At 39.6% G+C, this 19,307-nt stretch overlaps 1 protein-coding gene across 1 annotated transcript in view; it reads right to left on the bottom strand.

Annotated features, from left to right (window-relative positions):
* ube2j1 (ubiquitin-conjugating enzyme E2, J1) overlaps window positions 1-14,715 on the bottom strand; it is a 39,769-nt gene extending 25,054 nt beyond the window's left edge. Inside the window, exon 1 of the mRNA XM_029497173.1 lies at window positions 14,383-14,715. Within this exon, the coding sequence (XP_029353033.1) occupies window positions 14,383-14,413 (31 nt within the window). The 5' untranslated portion in view covers window positions 14,414-14,715. The remainder of the gene's footprint in view (window positions 1-14,382) is intronic.
* Between the last annotated feature and the right edge of the window lie 4,592 nt (window positions 14,716-19,307).

Genomic DNA, 19,307 nt, shown 5'->3' with positions numbered 1-19,307 from the left:
AGATATATATTAAAGATATGCATGAAGAAGGGGAATCTTCATAGACCAGTGTGCTGTTGATATGCAATTTATGGCCACCAAAACTGGCAACATTAGTGTAAGTCAGGATTCAATGTCACTCATCTTGTGTATGAATATTGTATTTTAGAAACTATATGTATTGGTTGCATTGTCAGGTAAATATTTGCTACCCTCCTGCTGCTGCAATTGCCATTCACATTCTGAGGCAGTTAACCATTTTGTCTTTTGTGTGAAAAGCTTCAATTCTACCCAAATGTCTGAACACATTTCCCACAGCAGCAGCTTCACACGGCAAGATTCCTGATACCCTCATGCAGAGAGCTGTGAATGTGCTGCTCTCCTGGGTAAGAGGACGCTAACGCAGATGGACAGATGAGAAGAGTATGCAAAGGGACAGGGCTCCGTGCACTGGCAGCAAACAAAATCTGATAGAGATGTGACAGTTGTGCTCATTCAGTGAGATGAAAAGGCCAGAACAACAATGCTTCTTCACATGTACAAGCCAAAAAAACAAAACAAAAAAAAAAACAAAAACAAACCCAGGTTGATAAAACTTGTTGGGCTGTTGGCTCTGTGCAGCTATTCAATTATATGCTATTTTACGAGGTATCCAACTAAGCTTTTGTGTGTGGACTGATAAACAGCATGATTGAAACACCTGTTTCAATCATACAGTTTGTAGAAAAAGGTTTGAAAACCCAGGGTGTCTATGTGGATGGCTGCCCACCCATAACCTGGTTCTGATCAAAGTTGCTTCCTGTTAAGGGGAGTTAACAGGAAGCCACCAAGTGCTTGCTCATGAGAGAATGTTGACTGTCTGTAAGCAATATTATTACCCTCTAGACTTGCTCTAGATGAAATTTATTCTGAGGTTACTTTGATTATGATTTTGGTGCAATATAAATACAATTGACTTAAGAGGAAGAAAAAAAAAAAAAAACTTTCTTATATTTTATAAAGGTAGATTTTCATATCTTCTTTAATAATAAATCAAGTTTAGGTCCTCTATTGATACCCAGTCCACAGAAAAATGCTTACAGCCTGTACTCAGAAACTGAATCTTAAAAACAAAAAAAAGCTCTCAGGACTTTTGAAACTTTGTGATGTTGTGATGTCACAACAAAGAAACACCGCAAAATAGTTTTGATTAAAAATCACAAATTAATCACAAATATATTTTGTTTTGGCTATCAGAACTTCAGATAATACATCAGAAAAGGGTCAAATATGGGACCTTTAATTTGCTTTTAATGCAAACTCAACATCTTTAACATTTTCTTGACAAATCCAGAATAATATACATTTCTAAGCACAAATTCCATCAGAGCAGCAACTTGTCATACTCCACTTGACTGGTTCCAATTTTTTTTTTTTTTTTAAATAACGCTCATTACACAAATTAATTTGAGTACATTCATCTTTGTTTTTTTCTTTTCTGTTAAGCTGTTGTCACAATAAAAGGACAATGAAGGCCATAAATGCTCCATTTCCTGGTATAACTTTAATGTGATGTGCCACAATTTGACCAAACATTGTCTTCCCCATGTTAAGAGGAGGAACACTCTACAGTAAGTCCTGCTTTCTCCAATGCTAATGATGAGAATAACCTCAACTTGTTTATTACTCCTTTCAGAAGGGTCAGGATCAATACACCACACTGTTGGCGTCAGCATAAACACACATCACCACAGTCAAGCTGAGAGATTGTTTATTAGGTGTTTATTAAAGATGAACAGATGATGAGCAGATGTAATGATGCTGTTGCATGCTACAGACACAGCTGAACTCTTTAATAAGGCTCAAGGCAGGAAAAAAATATATATATATTTTTTATCATTTTGATGTGTTTTCTGGGTCAGTCACCCATGGCAGAATTTTTAGAGTTTATAGGCAGCCACAACATCCTCTCAGAATAAGGTGTCAGAAAAGTTATTTGCTGGCATTAACCCTTGCGTCTTGAAAGAGGCTGCAATGCACTCAACCCTCAGCACTAACACTGTATGAAGACTGAAAGCCTCATCACTCTGGGGAGGACAGTTATACAAGTCCATCTGACAATAGTGATGGTAAATAAGGGTTCACAGCAATGGATCCTTGATGAAAAGCTCGCTTCAGGGTAATGGAAAAACTTTAACTTTAAAAAATTTATAGGAGCTGCTGAGTTGTTGGGCAAATTCCTTGGTTTCCATCACCTATGGGATCTGACCAGAGCTCCTACTTAGCTACCAGTGTACTGCAAAAAGAAGCAGAACAGGGCTGAAAATTGGAAAGTAAAAAAGAAAAGCAGAACTTAGAGGTATTCATCGAGGCAACACTGATTTGGACTCTAATCGCACATGGATGGCAACAGTATTTTGAGTTTATGAAATGAGCACAGGGGAAGAAAACAAGGGGCAGCCATGGCGGGGAAATGATGGGAGGGCAAACACCATAGGGGTGGCCCAGGAAAGCGGAGAGACTCTGCAAGCTGCAGGAGGTATTGAGGCAGTGGAGCAGAGAAATGGCCTGGCACCACGCGGCTTTCAGAGCACGTGCTCAGTCTTATCCCACTCTAGGACAGACACTCAGTCACAGTAGACGTGAACCTATTGCAGTTGGCCCACAGTAGACACACGTGGAGTGCATGCATTTCCTGCTCTCCCACACCTCCTCCTGTTTACACAGGAGTGCAGGGGGTCATATGCTCACTATCTTAATCAAGCTTAAAGATATCAAGACAACAGGGTAGATTAGAAAACGATCTTGTGTAAATAAACTCAGCCTTTGTGCATCAGTATACTTCAGCATTCTGACCCACAACTGAAGACATCTCATGTTCAGGTACTTTTGCATTGCGTGGATCTCTCAGACCCGTGCATCCCTGAGTAAAAAAAACTCAGTGCCAGGATTTCTGCCTTCCAGCTTAAATGCTAGACTATCTAAATCTTCCAGCAAATACACAGAGAGAAAGGCAGCTCTACATTTCTACCAAAATGATAGAATAACCTGCCTGGGGGATGTTACTGCTCGGATGTGATGGCATGTGCTTTAAATGTATCGGGCTTGATTCAACCTTCCAGCTTCATCTCTGCTTTCACTGCACATATGTGCACATGCATAATTCAACCTTCATTAATGACAATCTGTTGAGTCTTCTGAAAATTTTCAGCATCAACGGGAACCCAAATTATGACAAATGCAGTGCTACACATAAAATCAACAAATTCAATAACAGACAGGAAGTTTATATGTGCACTAAATCATTGGTGCACTGAACTGTGAATGCCTGAACATGCGACTGCAGTGCTCAACTGTGTGAGAACCATCCGTCAGCAATATAACATCTCAAACTCACTTACAAATGATGAAGCAGCTGTAGGTGGGGCAACCCACAGCTTGTTCACAACCTGTCGCTACCAGCAGAGAATGAGACTGGCAGCATAGAATCTGCATCATAAAATGGATCTGACACATTAAATAAGCTAGAGTTGCCTCCAAACTTTCTTGGCCTCATTTTTGTTGTGCCTAGGATTGTGTATAGTATTGCCTCTTATCAAGTCTCAATCTGGAAGGGATGTTCTTTACTGTGGATTGACTTAACGTCAAAACGTAAAAACGTGCTCATTATATACAGGTGCAAATCAAACTATAAACTAGGTGAGACAGGTGAGCTTGGATATGTAAATGGAATGGTATGGTATAACAATGATAATTAAGTGGCTGGTGATTCTTGAAGATTTGGGCGAATGAATGGCAGATCGTTTATCACAATACAAGGGGGAGTCTGTCTGAGGAAGGAGAGCTCTAAAACTAAAATTTTAATTCACTGTTGTCTAACAGTCATGCCTCGCACCACTCAGATCAACCCGCTGGGGAAACATATAAACGCCACCTTATTTTGGTGGACGACTCAACTGGCCACGCAGACTAGGAGATGTCTGATGAGAGCGGCCGCGTCGAGGTCCTTTGTCGTGGCCTCCCAAGCTAGACTGGTCCTCGGCTGAACTGGCTGTCGGTCTGGCTCGTCCCTCTTCAGCAGCAGTGTTGTCTTTTGTGTGATTGGCTTGGTTAATAAGTTAATATCCGAATTATCCTTCACTTTCCTGATGAAAATAGACTGGAGCCACAGGCAGCACAAGAGGCCCTGGTTACCACGGCAACTTGAGACGCTGGAGGCTGACTGCCATGCAGCCAAACTTGTTCCGGTCTCCAGCAGCCTGGCTTCAAGTTGGAACTTAGCCCCTGTAGCTTAGTGTCTAAATTCTGACTTCTGAGTTTCTTTTTCGGTTGTGGTTGTTATTGCTTCGTCAGGTCTTCTGGGGAAGCTCTCCTCTTGAGAACTTCCCCAGAACTCTACTAAGACTCCATAAAATGTAATTTTTGACCCACGGGTGTGGCCCGGTTGTCAGCGCGAATTCAGTCCAATCAAATTTCTCCCTTTAACTTCAGGGCATAGCAAGGGCGGTGTTTGGATTTTAACTCTGCCTTTCATTCACCCAAGTTTGAAGTTATATATAAAACAAAGATGAATGTATCGTTTTGATAAGTGCATGTTTCGGTGGACATGGTTTTATCTGATTCACTGTAAAACACAATTAAATGGTTATTAGGTAATCACCACATCTCAGAGCACACAAACAAATTAAGAAAAGAACATTTTTCATGCATGTCTTGACTGGCTGTGGAAAATCAGAAACGTATGACTTTGGACTGTGTATGAATGAATGAAATCTGAGGGGGTGTGGGAGATCTACACCCCCACCCCCCTTTGCGGACCTCACAACTTGTATAAAATGTCCCCAAAAACATTTAACTACATTTATTCCTTTTAAGAACGTAACTGAACTGAACTGAATCAGCAGACCCTTTAATATATCAGTATAGTAAAATAATGAACTACATCATTAAAAAAAATGTTTATTTTGTTATTTGTAGTTTTCAGATGATTTCCCAAACTTGAATGATTTGTGCCTGTATACAACTTGCTGGAGGTCATCCTAACAAATTAGCCCTTCCACACACACAGGAGATTTTGTAATTTCATATGTTCAGTCATCATTGTCCCAGTATCAGTGCTGGGAACCACAGAAAACTATCACTAAACAATGTTGTATTCCTGAACCATGAACCATTGGGCATTTTGGTAGTAATTCATATATAATCATAAGCTTCAATTTGGATAATTTGGGCATTTGGGTCTGCCCGAGTTAATAGATGTCCAAAGAGTGAATAAATAACGTAACAATAAATCAAACCAGCCAGGCTAAACCAAAAATGAAATTCCATGTTCCCATCAGCCTCCCACAGTTCCAGCACCAGTTGTCCCACCTGTTCAGAGAGTGCAGAGGCACCTCCTGTGACTTCACAAAAAAAAATAAAAATAAAAACCTTGGTGCAGAGCAAGAAGGGGAGGGAGGCACAGATAGTTTTCAACTGGTGAAACAACTGACTTCATTCAGTCTCCACCATTGCACTGCAGTTTAAAAACATGTTCAGGTTTTTACCTTACAAACTTTGGAAGTCAAGGGGGAAAAAAGGGGCACAGCCTTCTTGCATTTGAAAGGAATGCATCTTTCTCTGCATCTATTAGTTCTTTCTACAAATACAGAGTTAAGTGTTTACCGGCTCTTTACTTGTGACATGAAATAAATGTGATAACACTGGGGGTGGGACACTGACCCAGAGAGCAAGCTGTAACCTGTATTTAATTGGTAGTCAGATCAGACTGAAAACTTAATTATCAGCCTGGCCATTGAACTTCACCATCTTATTCTCCATTACTTATGCTCAAACAAAAAAAATTATTAAAATCAGCTTTATTAATATTCCAAAAGAGCAGATTTTGAACTGCTGATGTGATCAATATTTTCATCAGATTCACTCTGCCTTCATACTAACTGCAGCTCAAAGCTAAAAGTCCTTGTACAGTAACAGTAATGAGCATTCTCCCATTATTACATTGCAGACAACCAGCAGCACACTGAATAAATGATTAAATGGCAAAATACTACAAACACAGAATATGAGCATATTAAGAATTAAACAGAAATCTGAAAATAACACCCTGTTATTTTAAATCCATGCATTTTGGATTGAAAAGAATACAATCTTTATCTTCTTTGGCATTTTTAACACTCTCAACATGCTCCCTCTTTGTCACCAGCTGCCAAATATCACTTGAGCATTGCATTTTATGTAAATGTGCTGTCATGTACCCTGCCCTCACAAAATATCAGCTGGGATTGGTTTCCTCGCCCTAAAAGGATAAGGGGTATAGATAATGGAAGGATGGAAACATTCCAAATTTGTTCTTTCAGTTTTACTTTTAATCATGGTTCATTAGAAATTGTATTACTATTATTACTATTTCAGTCACATCTCTCTGCACAAATTTACACAGAAAAATTGAGAATGAAAAACTGATTAGATGATACGACAGGGGATGGGAATCACAGTTTCATACTGTTTTACTACATTAAAATAGTTAAGTAATTTCACATTCACTCACTGTTGTGTTTTTTGAATAGGACATTCAAGAGGTAGTTAGGATTAACTTAACCTTGGGATGTGGGAGGTAGTTGTGCAGACTGCATATTGTTTGTAGGAGATTCAGATCAAAAGATAGTCAGATGTAGCTTTTTGATTCTCTTAGGGGACCTAGCCTTAGGTGCGCTTGTGCATTGTAGTGTTATAGTTCAGGAGATAAGAAACACGCAGTTACAAATAACAGTGCTATTTAGACTGGAAGATAAAGAGTTAAATTATTCTATATGAAGTATGTTTCAACAGTTTACGTGGACCTCTTTTTAACCCGTCACTCAACTTGTGTTCCAGTGCTCATGCTGCTCCCCTAAAGTGGCAGCACTGTGCCTGAATACCTCACACAATCCCACGTCAAAGTATCGCTTTAACATAATTCATCTCCTGTGGTAATATCAGTATGAAATCAAAGTAAGCCACCCACTCTACACTCTATGATTACACTCAAACTCAATCACACAAGGGGCCAGAACTCACACTTTAGGTTGTGGGCCAAACAAGAAGAAAATGTATTGGCTCCACAAACAAGACACACTGGTTTAATGGCAATGTCAATAAATATAAACTCTGCTTTACATCTGTTTTAAAAGCCTTTGTTGCCAAACTCCATCTTTCATTTCGCTGTTTTTGAGTGCTAGCTTGAACGTATTGGCGGTATTAATTCATTGTCAATTGTAAACATCCACAGATGCCTAATTGGTGTGCTGTCAGGGAATCGGGAATTAGGGTTCTTGCATGTAGCCTCCTGTTTGGCACAGCAGCTGTTGTGCTGCATTATTGGATTTGTAGTACGAGTGTTACAGACGCCTTATACCGCCAAGCCATTAAAAATTTGAGAAATTAAACAGTCTTGCAGGCCAAATAGAATTGTATCCCAGGCCAGATGGGGCCTGTGGGCCTTGAGTTTGACATATGGGGTCTAGGGTGAGGTCTCTCAATGCCAAATAAAATTTTAAAATAATAATAATAGTAATAACAAATAACTTTTGATCGTGTATCTAACATGGTCTCCAATCTGCTGTTTCTCATACCAAGGAAAAGAGGTGAAAGTTCACTTCAGGCTGGAAAATGAGCCTTACAGACTAGTGACTGGCATTGTAAAGAACACAGGCAACTCTGATGTTTGGCACAAAAACAACAGTATCATCCAAGAATGAACAAGAGAGCACAAGTTGCCCATCTCTGGAGTGAAAGGATTACCACTGAAGTGTCTTCATAAGTGTTCCTGAGACCACTGAATTGTTGGGCAATAAAAAGAGTGAGCGAACCGCACTCAAGTGAGAAGGAGGAAGTGAGAAGAGCGGAGGAGAAAATAATTGACAGTTATTAGAATGAAAAGATGGAGAAGAGACTGCAGGACTGCAGGACATGTGTTGCATGGCTGAGAGTGAGGAGGAGCTGGAAAGCTGTGGAGTCTCTGTGCTCTGTGTGGGTGCATTTCCTTTATTGATGGCTTCCTACATTTCCCCATATTTCACGATTCCAGTCTCTTTTTTTTTTTTTTTTAAACCAAATTAAAGCCTTGCTTGCACAAAAGATTTCAGTCTTTATTCTATATACTATGCTGATTGAAAAGTAGGCGGTGTTATGGATGCTAACTAGGCCATAATCACTGCAAAGGTTTTCGCTACTTTAGGTTGAATGATTAAAAAAAAAAAATGTACCCATAGAACTAATATGAGATGCCTTAAGGTGTATCTGAACAGCTTTTGAAATAGGGTAATCATCCTGATCATTAGAGCATCTATCCAGCAGCCACTTATAATTAAAGCATCATTTGAAAGGCATTCATTCATCTTCAACTGCTTATCCGTTTTTTGGGTCGCGGGGGGTGCTGGAGCCAATCCCAGCTCGCACTGGGTGAGGGCAGGGTACACCCTGGACAGGTCGCCAGTCCATCACAGGACCAACACACAGAGATAAACAACCACTCGCACTCACACTCAGACCTATGGACAATTTAGAGCCCCCAAACATGTTTGTCTTTGGACGGTGGGAGGGAACCAACGCAGGCATGGGGAGAACTTGCAAACCCAGGAACCGAACCCACAACCTTCTTATTGTGGGGCAACAATATGCTAACCAATATGCCACCGTGCTGCCAGTCTGACCTACACTCTTGTCAAAAGCAATTTTACATTTTCCTTTAGTACAAAGACATGACAACAACACACTCATCTCTGAACCCCTCAATCCTCCATCTAACTAATTACCACTAAGCAAGCAGGTTACATGCCTCTAAAGGAGAAATGTGTCAACACAGCTTTTCTTTCTACCAGCAAAGTGCTGGCAGGCCACAGAGGAGTTTGTTATCCCAGCACTTTGTCAAAAATGTACAGCACGTGGGTTTTGTTTCTTCAGCAACAATATCTTTCACCCATATCACAACTGTTTAGAGCTGGCAGATCTGTACCTAAAGTTGGCCTTTTCTTCTCTATTGGAATGTTTTCTACATGTCTTATCATAAAGCTTCTCTTCCATTTTCTTGGTTACAAGGGCAACAAGTCCTGCCTTATTTGACTGGGTGCTTGAAAAGAGTCTGACACCAGCTGCTACCTTGGTATTCAAAGACTTTCAACCAGAGCTACTTGGAACAGTCGGGGAAGCAGCTACATGCAGCTCTAGTAATTGGAAACAGCTGAGGACAAAAATTGTCAAATTCTAGTGGAGGTGTGGGAGAAAAAAAATTATTATTGTGACACCAGCCACCCACTAGGCTGAGATGAAAGTCAGCAGATTAACTTTTTCTAGTGTCAGGTCAGTTTAAAAGCTAATAACTACATTTTGTTATTGCCACACAGCCAATATTACTATAACCAGTATTGTAAAGAAGTTGAAAAAAGAAATAGACATTTCTATGCTTATTTAGCAATAGCAAAGCTTCCAAACAGCTCCTTTAAGGTTTGGCTATGAGCAATTGCACTTGTATTAGTAAGCTATGTGTGAGTTGTGAGAGGCATTTACAGAGTCAATTGTCATAAGACAAGCCCTGCACAGTGTTCAAAAATTACAAAAAAAGAAACAACCAACAAACAAACAAACAAAAAAAAACAGCATATAGTCAATTTTTATTCAATATTAAAGTAACAAATACCAGTGTCTCTAATCACAAAATGATCTTTTTTGGAGAGTAAATAGCAAACTTTATTTAACTGCCTCATTGGCAACCAGACATTTTGATACTGATATGAGACTGATGACTCATTGGGCCATATTCCCATGTAGGAAGACCAGAACGTAACTTACAGTCACTATGTGTCTGTCTTCAATTGCTGAATACAGTAAGGTCAACTCTCGCGTATGGTGCGCGCCTGTTGCTGCAGGTGGCAGCAAGTTTGATGAGTGACCTAAGTTGTCCTGACAGCAGAAGGAGTGTGGTCCCTTCCACAGCTATCCAGCAGGCCTTTGGCACAAGCCCGAGGTACTGGGCATCAGTCCCATAGCAGCAGCAGCAGCAATTGAGGCATTAAGTTACACATTACGCCAGTGTGGAGGAGGACTGTGTGTGTGGGAAAAAGACAGACGGCAAGAGCGGAATTGTATGCAGGAAAAAACGATTTGTGTAATCTTCCCTCTTACAGATATCTTCAAGTAGTGTATGTACTTCATCTAATGCCTTGTCTGAATACTGTTTTACCTTCTCAAAGTAAAACATGTTTTTTTTAGTTTGAGAAACTTTTCCATATCAAACCATTACAGAAAATACAGAAAGATGGGGGAAGATGAAAGAGGGGTATAGCTAAAAGCCCTTCAGGTTAAATCTTCCTCTACCTCACTTCATCATAATTTCCCACTCAGAGAATCCATCAGTGTGGTGCTAAGTGGTGTCAGGACCCCCCAGAGGCACAATAGGCTATCAGGGCTGGACAGGACCTCCAGAAGGAGAGATGAGCTACTTGGGAAAGTTGGCTCAGAGCCTCATTCACCAGTATCTTCTGGGATGGTCTCTGGCAGTGCAGGGGCAGCTCATCCATAGGCTGCTGACAGCCCTTTTGCACCACTTGGTACCAACTTAACTTGATTTGACCTCACTTTAAGTGCCAGGTACTTGTTTTTTTTCACTGCAGATAGTAAACCCTTAACGTTGCATTGTTATTGTATCAGCACAGTAAGACTAGGCAGTGTTGTCTCTTTCCTGCCTTTCCAGATTTAAATGCAAGCTCTTGCAGCAATTCCAAAAGTTTCCTCTTTTGCACCTGAAACATATTAGTATGTACATAGCCAGTCATTATAGACTGAATTAACTAGCATATTATTGCAACAAGATTATGGCCATGAGAGGTTTTAATGCTAGCTTCCGAGTGCCTTTTTGACATATTAAAAGGTTTAGTACAGTAACATTGCTCTTTAAAAATTGCACAATTGTTTAAGGAACCCCAGCTCACATAAAGACAATGCAACAGTAATAACAACAGTTGTGTCTCCAATCACTGTCTGCTGTGTTTTCCCACCTCTATTTGGTGTCACCTAAATTTGTTTGGGTAGTACAAAGTTCTTTTTACAACTTTTGCCTGTGGAAATCTAAAAAAAGGCTGGTAAAGGCTAGTCAAGCTGAGTCAGTACAACGCAGTGGGAAAATACTATACTCCCTGTTTTAAACCATGCATTGTGGATATAGATGATGTCTGAAAACTTAAGCTTCAACAGCCCGTCTTCTGTTACACAGAAACCTTCATGGCAAGGTCACGTTGTGAGCACAGAAAAATGAATGGATTAACTGAAACGCTGGGGTGAACGCTGGGGTGAACAGAATAACTGAAATAAGAGGAGCAACTGTACCACAGTCATGATCATGACACACTGGACACCATTTCCCATATTTAACAACCATATATATATACAGTATATGTTTGTTATACAGGTTGTAAAAAGTCTTATTGTAAATATGTCTATGTGAAAAAGACTTCTCACTTGATTCATTAGCACAGTAGGCATTTTCCTAACAAGTTTCAGTCTCAGTCTGTAATTTCAAGCCTTCAATACAACATGATGTTGATGTTTTTAAAGAAAATGGGCCATAAAGCAGGGTATGCATTAGGGGTTAGCTACCATGGGATTGACAGACACACACAGGGAACTGCCTGACAATCAGGATGCAGTACAGAGCAGGTTCTTCCAGCCCTTCTGCCTCATCAGCTTCACGTTCTCACGCAGATTTGGTCCAAGATGGAAAACGGACAAATTACAAACTGGAGGTTTCAAAACAGCTGCCATGTGCAGCAGACTGGTGATTTCATTTATTAGACTTTGGGTTGAAAGGGTTTGATAGTTAATGAATGATATGACATGTACTAAATACTGCATTGTTGACAGCCCACCGCACCTGGGGTTAGATTGATGGACGGAGTGGCAATGAAGCATCTGTCACCTTGGTTGAAAGGAAAGCAATAAGGCTCCAGCAAATTTCACTGTTGTATGCAACTTTAACATTTTTATCTGGTCTCACTTTAACTTATTTGAGACTTCCTGAATAAATTAGCTAACTCTGCATTATTTTTTGTCTTGTTTTGTGGTCAGTGAGGAACTGCTCCAACTACAACTCCAGTAAAGTCAGACCAAGAGTACAGGAAATCTGAAACTCTGAATGTGAAAACCGAAAGCTTCAAACCAGTTCCAGTCCAATGACTTTAAACAAACAATTTAAGCCTGTGGGGGGTTAGTAACTGCATGTATATGCTAACTTGTGTCTGTCCTTGGAACAAAAGTTGAACAACAATAGGGCAAATGTTAAACTCAACTCAAGTCAGGGCTTGCCTTATGCCTCCATTGATTTCTTTTGATTATTTGAGTCGGCTGAACATCTCATTTTTACTTCATCTCAAAAAAAAAAAAAAAGATATATATATAAATGCATAATTCTCTGCAGACTCTATACTAACCTGAACTGCTAAAAAGAATTTACTAGGTATCAACCTCCATGACATATCATGTTTTTATTTGGGTTCCCAGTGGGCTGTAAGAAAATGTATATTTAATCAGACTGCAAAACATTGCATGTCAACAACAACCCCACCCCCAAAAAAATCCTGCACATAGTTATTCACTTGCCTACAGACTGCAATTTGGAAAATAATCACCAAAGAAATTCACAAAAACTTTAACTGTGCTGTGTCATTTTGTCATTGTGCAGGCAGTTTAATTGACACTGTTTGTTTTTGATTCTCAAAACCTGTATTATCTAGGATTCTTAAAAAAGCTATGATGTTAAAATGAGCTTATACTAATGACATGTAACCAGTATAAAATGAGATGCAAGGTTTAGTATAATATACCATTAACATACATCTCCTTACTCAATTCTTATTTCTCCTCTCTACTGGTAGAATTTATAAAATGTATATTTTATGAGGTTCATTTGGCAAATTTAAAAATGATGTTTTAGTTTATACTGCATTTTCCCAAGCTTGTCACTGGTAACACATATAACATCATAATGCTCCTATAGAGATAAGGCCATTACCACAAATGGAGGAGAGAGAGATTGATGTGTTTGCCCCAGGCCTCAGTAGAGCCACTGTGTCTCTGGTCTAACTGTGGGACAAGAAACAGGTGTGTTTACATTGTCTGTACTCAGATAGATTTCAATACATTTGCTATTGCCTTGTTTGTAGACTAGACTTGCAAGAAGGACACTCAATACTGTTACCTCAATACTGTCCCTTGTCCCAATCTGACATGACATAGATGTGTTGTCAATTTTATTGTTTTCATGTTTACAAATGTTTACAAGATGCATTTACTTTTTTCTTTAATTCTATAAAGTTTCACATCTACATACCTATCACACCTACATATGCACATGATAAAAGATAAACCCATTTCTGTATATTTGACATACTGCCTTTCATTTAGATTCGATGCTTTTTTGCTTTGTTTGTTAGTTTGCCGTGTGCAGAAAAAAAAAATAATTCATTTAGATGATTATGGGACAAACCATTATTTTAGTAATGATTGCTGTTGCAGTTTTAGTAAGAATGGCATACATCTTGCATGGAAAAAGTTACATTGTTTTAACATGTCTACTGACTTTCCACTCACAGACAGCATGAATTTAAATTATTTGAATATTTTCTTATGAATGTAGCCTGGCACACATCCTGGTATTACAGTTATGTTACTCCAACCTCAGCCATTAGCCACTCCTTCACACACCATCTTTTTAAAAATCGACAATTTTGTAAAGCTTTAGTAACAGAAATACAAAATACAATACAAAAATAAAGCCAATTCAGTGCAATTCTTGTCATACAATACAAATCATGTTACACAGTGGCCTCACCTTTGTTAAACTTATTACTGATAAAACAGCATGTTGCTGTGAAATGTGGGGACATCACAAGCTCGGTAAAGAATCTATATACCATACAATGGACACTGTCATATCATTAGAAATATCCCAGGCCATGTCCTGTGTCCTACACCCTCATTTATTCCAGCTTTTTTGACAAAACAAAAACAGGAAAATACTGTCCTTAAATAGCCATAACAGAGGCCACAAAGGCATACGTGTCCTAAACAAAGAGACAGAGCTCAACAGAGCTCTTAGAATCCAGGAAGCCCTGCCAGCACAGTCCATGTGAAAGCTCACACTGGCAATGGGACCATAGCCAAACAAACAAAACACATCTTACTGAGTTCGCAGGTCAAAGAAGCTAGAAAACAAAAATGGTCAGCATACTTGGCCCATGTCATATAGCGGTCATTTTACTTTCCCTGGCGTTGTTAGGAAATACTGTATATCAACTGAGCTGTCAAGTGTAAACTAGTGGGTGTCAGTCTTGTTAGCAGAGCTCGCTAACAGCTACAGTCCAGCATGTAAACAATGTTTGAACGCGATCTTACCTGGACTCTTCAGGTTGTATTTATTCTCCATGATGCCTGACGATGAGCACTGGGATTAAATCTTGCTGTTGAGTTTCTGTTTCTATCTCGCTAGCTAGCTACCAGCTTGACGTTAGCTTCGCTTAGCAGCCCCGGCTAGCTTTCTTCGATGCTCAGAAAAAGAGCAGTGCAGGTGAAACCTCGAGGGGGTCCGCGCTCTCCGGTGCTCCGGTACCGAGTGAAGACGGGGCCGGTGCGAGTCAGCCGCCAGAAGAGCACCGAGGAGTTGTTGCTCAAGTTATTCACTATTTCGCTTTTGAAACTATCTGGTCAACGTTATGTGCGTGACGTCATTTTTGGAAACGTAAACAGGAAGTGGGTGACTTGTCAGCTCGTGAATGAGTCGAGGACGTTGAAAAGTTAAAAAGACAAACAAAAAAAAAAAAAAAACTAAACTAAACAATTGCTCATTCTTATCTGTCTTGAGAGGAAAAATTAGTTAAAAGTAAGTAATAAAGTAAATTAATAATAATAATAATAAATCATGGAATATTGAATTGCGCAAGGCGAGAAGACAAAGCAAGTTGCATTTCAACACGTATAATTGATATTGAAATGAATAATGACATTTAATCACTGTAGTACATTTAATATTAAAATTCAGATTCCACTATGTATCCTGACCTAGCTATAATCAGCACTATGTATGTAATGATAATTAACACTAGGTCCATAAAATTTGTTGTCATATGCACAGTAAAAAAAAATACAATTAAATGTATCTTTTGCAATATGCATGAACTACAAAATATATTTTAAAAAAGGAAAAATAAAAGGAAATAGATAAAAAAAAAAAAAAAAACATTGGAAGCGATAAAACTAAATGATTGTGATTGTTTCCTCTATGATGATGTGGGTAAGGTTGGGGCCAGAGGCAGCCTGTCTGTTAATCACCCTTACAGCCTGAGGATCTCAAATGGAAAAGTGTGTTCAAACTTTGTACTGGTATTGTATACAGTACTGAACACTTTCATGTTCATGAAAGAAATTTAGGACTACTTTATTTGTTTGACATGGAGTACTGTCCTGAAGGAAGTAGCCCATTTAAAGATAGTGAACTTTTGCCGTGAAGGGGTGAACACAGTCAGCAACAACACTCCAGCTGTGGCATCCAGACTGTGACTGAGTGCTATAAAGACGTATTAATGGGACACACCCTCATACCACCAGTCTGGACTGTTGAGGTAAAAGTAGGTTTGGTCCATGGATTCATGCTGCTGACAGTTTAAAGTTCAGACATGAAATCCAGGTTCTTCTATACTTTTTACTATCCAGTCTTGATTAATCATGTGCCAGGTTTGTGTTCTTGGCTCACAACAATTGTAAAGAGTGGTTATCTGAGTTACAGTAATTCTGTAAGTTCTAACTAGTCCATCCATTCTGTTCTGAGCTGTCTCATCAACACAGTGTTTTCAGTCAGAGCTGCAACTCACTGGATGTTTTTTGTACAATTAAGACCACTTATACAGCTTTATACGTCATACTTACTTTCAGAAACACTCTCTTAAACCATAAGAACAAGCCGTAATAACCATAATGAGACATGAACAGGTGAATAATTCAGCCCTGTTAATTTAAAAAGGAATTAGTTATAGAGACCAGAAACATTTTTGAACCAGATTGTAAATATGTTGATTCTGTTCTAAAGTCGGGCATTTTAACGTGAGGATCTATGAGGACTGACCCTATTGAGGATTTAGACTCTAGTGGTCTATAGAGGAACTCTAGCCATGTAGGTTGCTGCTTGGATTTTATGCATTGTGCTGCTGCCATGTGACTGGCTGATTGTATGATTATATGACTAACCCTAACCCTGTTTACAAGCAGGAGTAAAGGGACTCCTAATAAACTGCTCAGTGACTTTATGTACATACACAGCAGCAAACTGATCCTCAGGGCTACATGTATCCAAGTAGTGGATCCCATAAGAAACTACTCTTGGCAAGTGGAAGGGAAAGATATTGATGAGATCAAGTCAGGTGAATTTCATTCAAGTTATCCAATATCCACAGTTTCATAGAGAGCCAGTTATACTGAATACTAGACCTACAAAGCTGAAGAGTTGAAGATTAAATTTTTTTTTTATCCTTACAACATGTAGACATCTGCAACATATGAGGTGACAACTGTCAAGACCTTGTTAAAAAGCAAAGACTTGATCTATCAGGATGACGTAGAATAGAAAAACCATTGTCTGTATGTGAACCATGGCCATCACTGTAATGCAACGTTAACTATGGACAAATCTTTGATTGCGTAACTCTTTACATCATCGTTTCAAACCAACCACAGGGCAAGATGAACGTCAGCTCTCGAGATCACATTGTAATGGCAACAAAGGGACGCTTGACCACAGACTCATGTCGCACCACATCAAGTGTATTCAAGTTATTCTGCATGTGTGCCCACACACTTCAACCATTGCAGCTGATTGCTCTAGTCATATACTAATGCCAAGAGCAATCGGAAAACATGCCACTGCAAGGTCATAACCTGGAGTCAATGCTATATGAGCCAGTAAACTCTGGCACAAGGTGTAATGTTCTACACTGCTCATAGGAAATGATGGAGATGTTTACAGGCACAAGAAGTTAAATTACTGTCCATGGTAACACAGATGCTTCAGGAGGACCCTGAAGGTATTACAGCTCTGGAAAACATGGTGCTGCCTTATGTGTCATCTGGTCTTCATCGGAAAGTGGAACTAACTCAAGTGTAATCATGTGATTCATATGCAGAATGGGTCGTCATGCATGGAGCGGTGGTTCTCGCTTTGTAGGTGCTTCAGCAACACCAGCTTTAGCTTTGGTAAAGCTTCATTTGCTTTAGCAACAACATTAACACAAAGAGGAAGTAGTGACCAGGACACAGGTGGCAGATCAGCGATCAGAGCCCTAAAAGCCTAACTCCTCACACATCACATCCTATCAATGAGGAGGTGGAAAGATATTGAGATGATGTAGGTCAGACGGAGGAGAGAATCCTAGACCAACACACAGAAGGAGGAGATGATGAAAATCTTCCCCTGACCTTGCTATAATCAGCAGTCACCATCATAAACTAAAGATCTGTGTTGGTGTACCATGAGAAGAGATGAAGAGATGAAGAGTGGAATAATGCATAATATTATTCTGCCATCAAACAGGAGTGCCGTGGGGGGGGGGGGGGGGGGGGGGGGGGGACTGCGGACTTTGAAGACCACACCAAAACACAAGGACACTAGAGACCATCTTTGAAGAGACAGGGGTTACAGAACATTTGCTGCTTCTGGCTCTTTTGGCTTAACAGATAAGTTACTTCAAAAAACCTAGCAAGAGTACATCGAGTCACACATTTCCCTTTCTCTTAACTTTCGTGATGGAACTCAAAACTAATAAATGTTTGTTGTTGTGATGCATTGCACTTCCTGTCAACACAAACTGGCAAAATATGTCAACTTCTGCAAAATATATGACAACAACAGAAATCAAATGTTGATGTTGGGTTGAATGGAGGTTGCAATGTCACATAAATAAGTCAGGTCAACATCTGATGCCATTATCATATCATTCTTTGTGACGCAGAATACTGATAATAGCGGATATTGGTATTTTGTTGGTTTTCAGCTGCGTTGTTGAGTAACGTCCCTGTCTACCAAATGTATGATGCCAACTCCATCATTATTAATAACATACCAGCATACTACTACAACATTGGATTTAACAGTAATCATTTCCAGAAACAATTTCGACATTTGCCAAACATTAGAGTTCAATGTCTGTCTGATCTCACGTTGAAGTTCTTCTTAAGCTTACACAAGGACACTGTAACTGGGCAGAAGAACACTAACCTCAGTTTGAGCTCACCTCAGCCTCTGCAGGGCAGAGCACAAGAGAAAAAAAAGATTCATTTCAATGATTCCATGTTTACAGCCTTGACAGACACATTCCTAGAAATATATCATGAGCCCTGTAGTTCAACATCATCGCAACTTCTCACTTCTGCATCATATCTGCAATATCCTGAATGCCAAATTGCTTACAGATTTACAAGTAACCTTCCAGATCCTGGAACAAGCTGCACTCAGTTACCACTTCTTGTTGCTCTTTATTGTATCTGCTTTTCAAGACAATGAAACTGAAGAATCGATGAGTGACATGGATGCAAAATGAGCGACAACGAGCATCCCCTGTCGTCACCTGCACATCACCAGCAGGGGCCGTGTTAATGTCAGTTCCTTGTATATTTGTGACATGTGCAGACAAGCATGTGTTTCCACACTCACACAGACACATGCACGCATATGCATACACACTCTGTTACGTGCACACTTCTAAAATGGCTCTCACCACTGTACAGAATAAAATAGATGCTGTGGCAGAGAAAGGGAATTGATCTGAAATGATTTAGCTGGCAACAGCCTGTTTACAATTCAAAATAAGACAGTCGAGGTGCAAACAATTAATTTCACTGAGCTAACTAAAAATCAGTTGTCGAGTTGGGCGGTGATGCAGACAATTCACTACCTTGCTGTGATTGGTTCATTCGTCTCCACCAAATCCTCAGAAAAAACAAAACAAAAAAAAAAAAAAAACCCAAACAGTTCTGCAGCTCTAAGCCTCACCGTGTTCACTAGCCAGTCTCTAACTGTGGGTCTGCTTCGCTTGGTGCGCAGCAGAAAGTGGACAGTGGGTTTAATGTATTCACTTAAAACAGCTGCCTCCTGCTGTAGGAACAAAGCTGAAACCTAAACAGTACATGAGCTGCGACAGCGTGTTGATAATTCCCTATGGTTAATGTTAATGTTATTTTAAAAAAGAAGAAGCAAGCTGTTATTGAAGATGAACCTATGTAAATGATGAAATGACTCGATTTAATGGCTCATCTAATAGAGCAGAGGTCCAAAC

The sequence above is a fragment of the Echeneis naucrates genome, chromosome 24 (genome assembly GCF_900963305.1).
Source record: "Echeneis naucrates chromosome 24, fEcheNa1.1, whole genome shotgun sequence".
Classification (NCBI taxonomy): domain Eukaryota; kingdom Metazoa; phylum Chordata; class Actinopteri; order Carangiformes; family Echeneidae; genus Echeneis; species Echeneis naucrates.
This window is presented reverse-complemented; position numbering and strand designations above follow the sequence as displayed.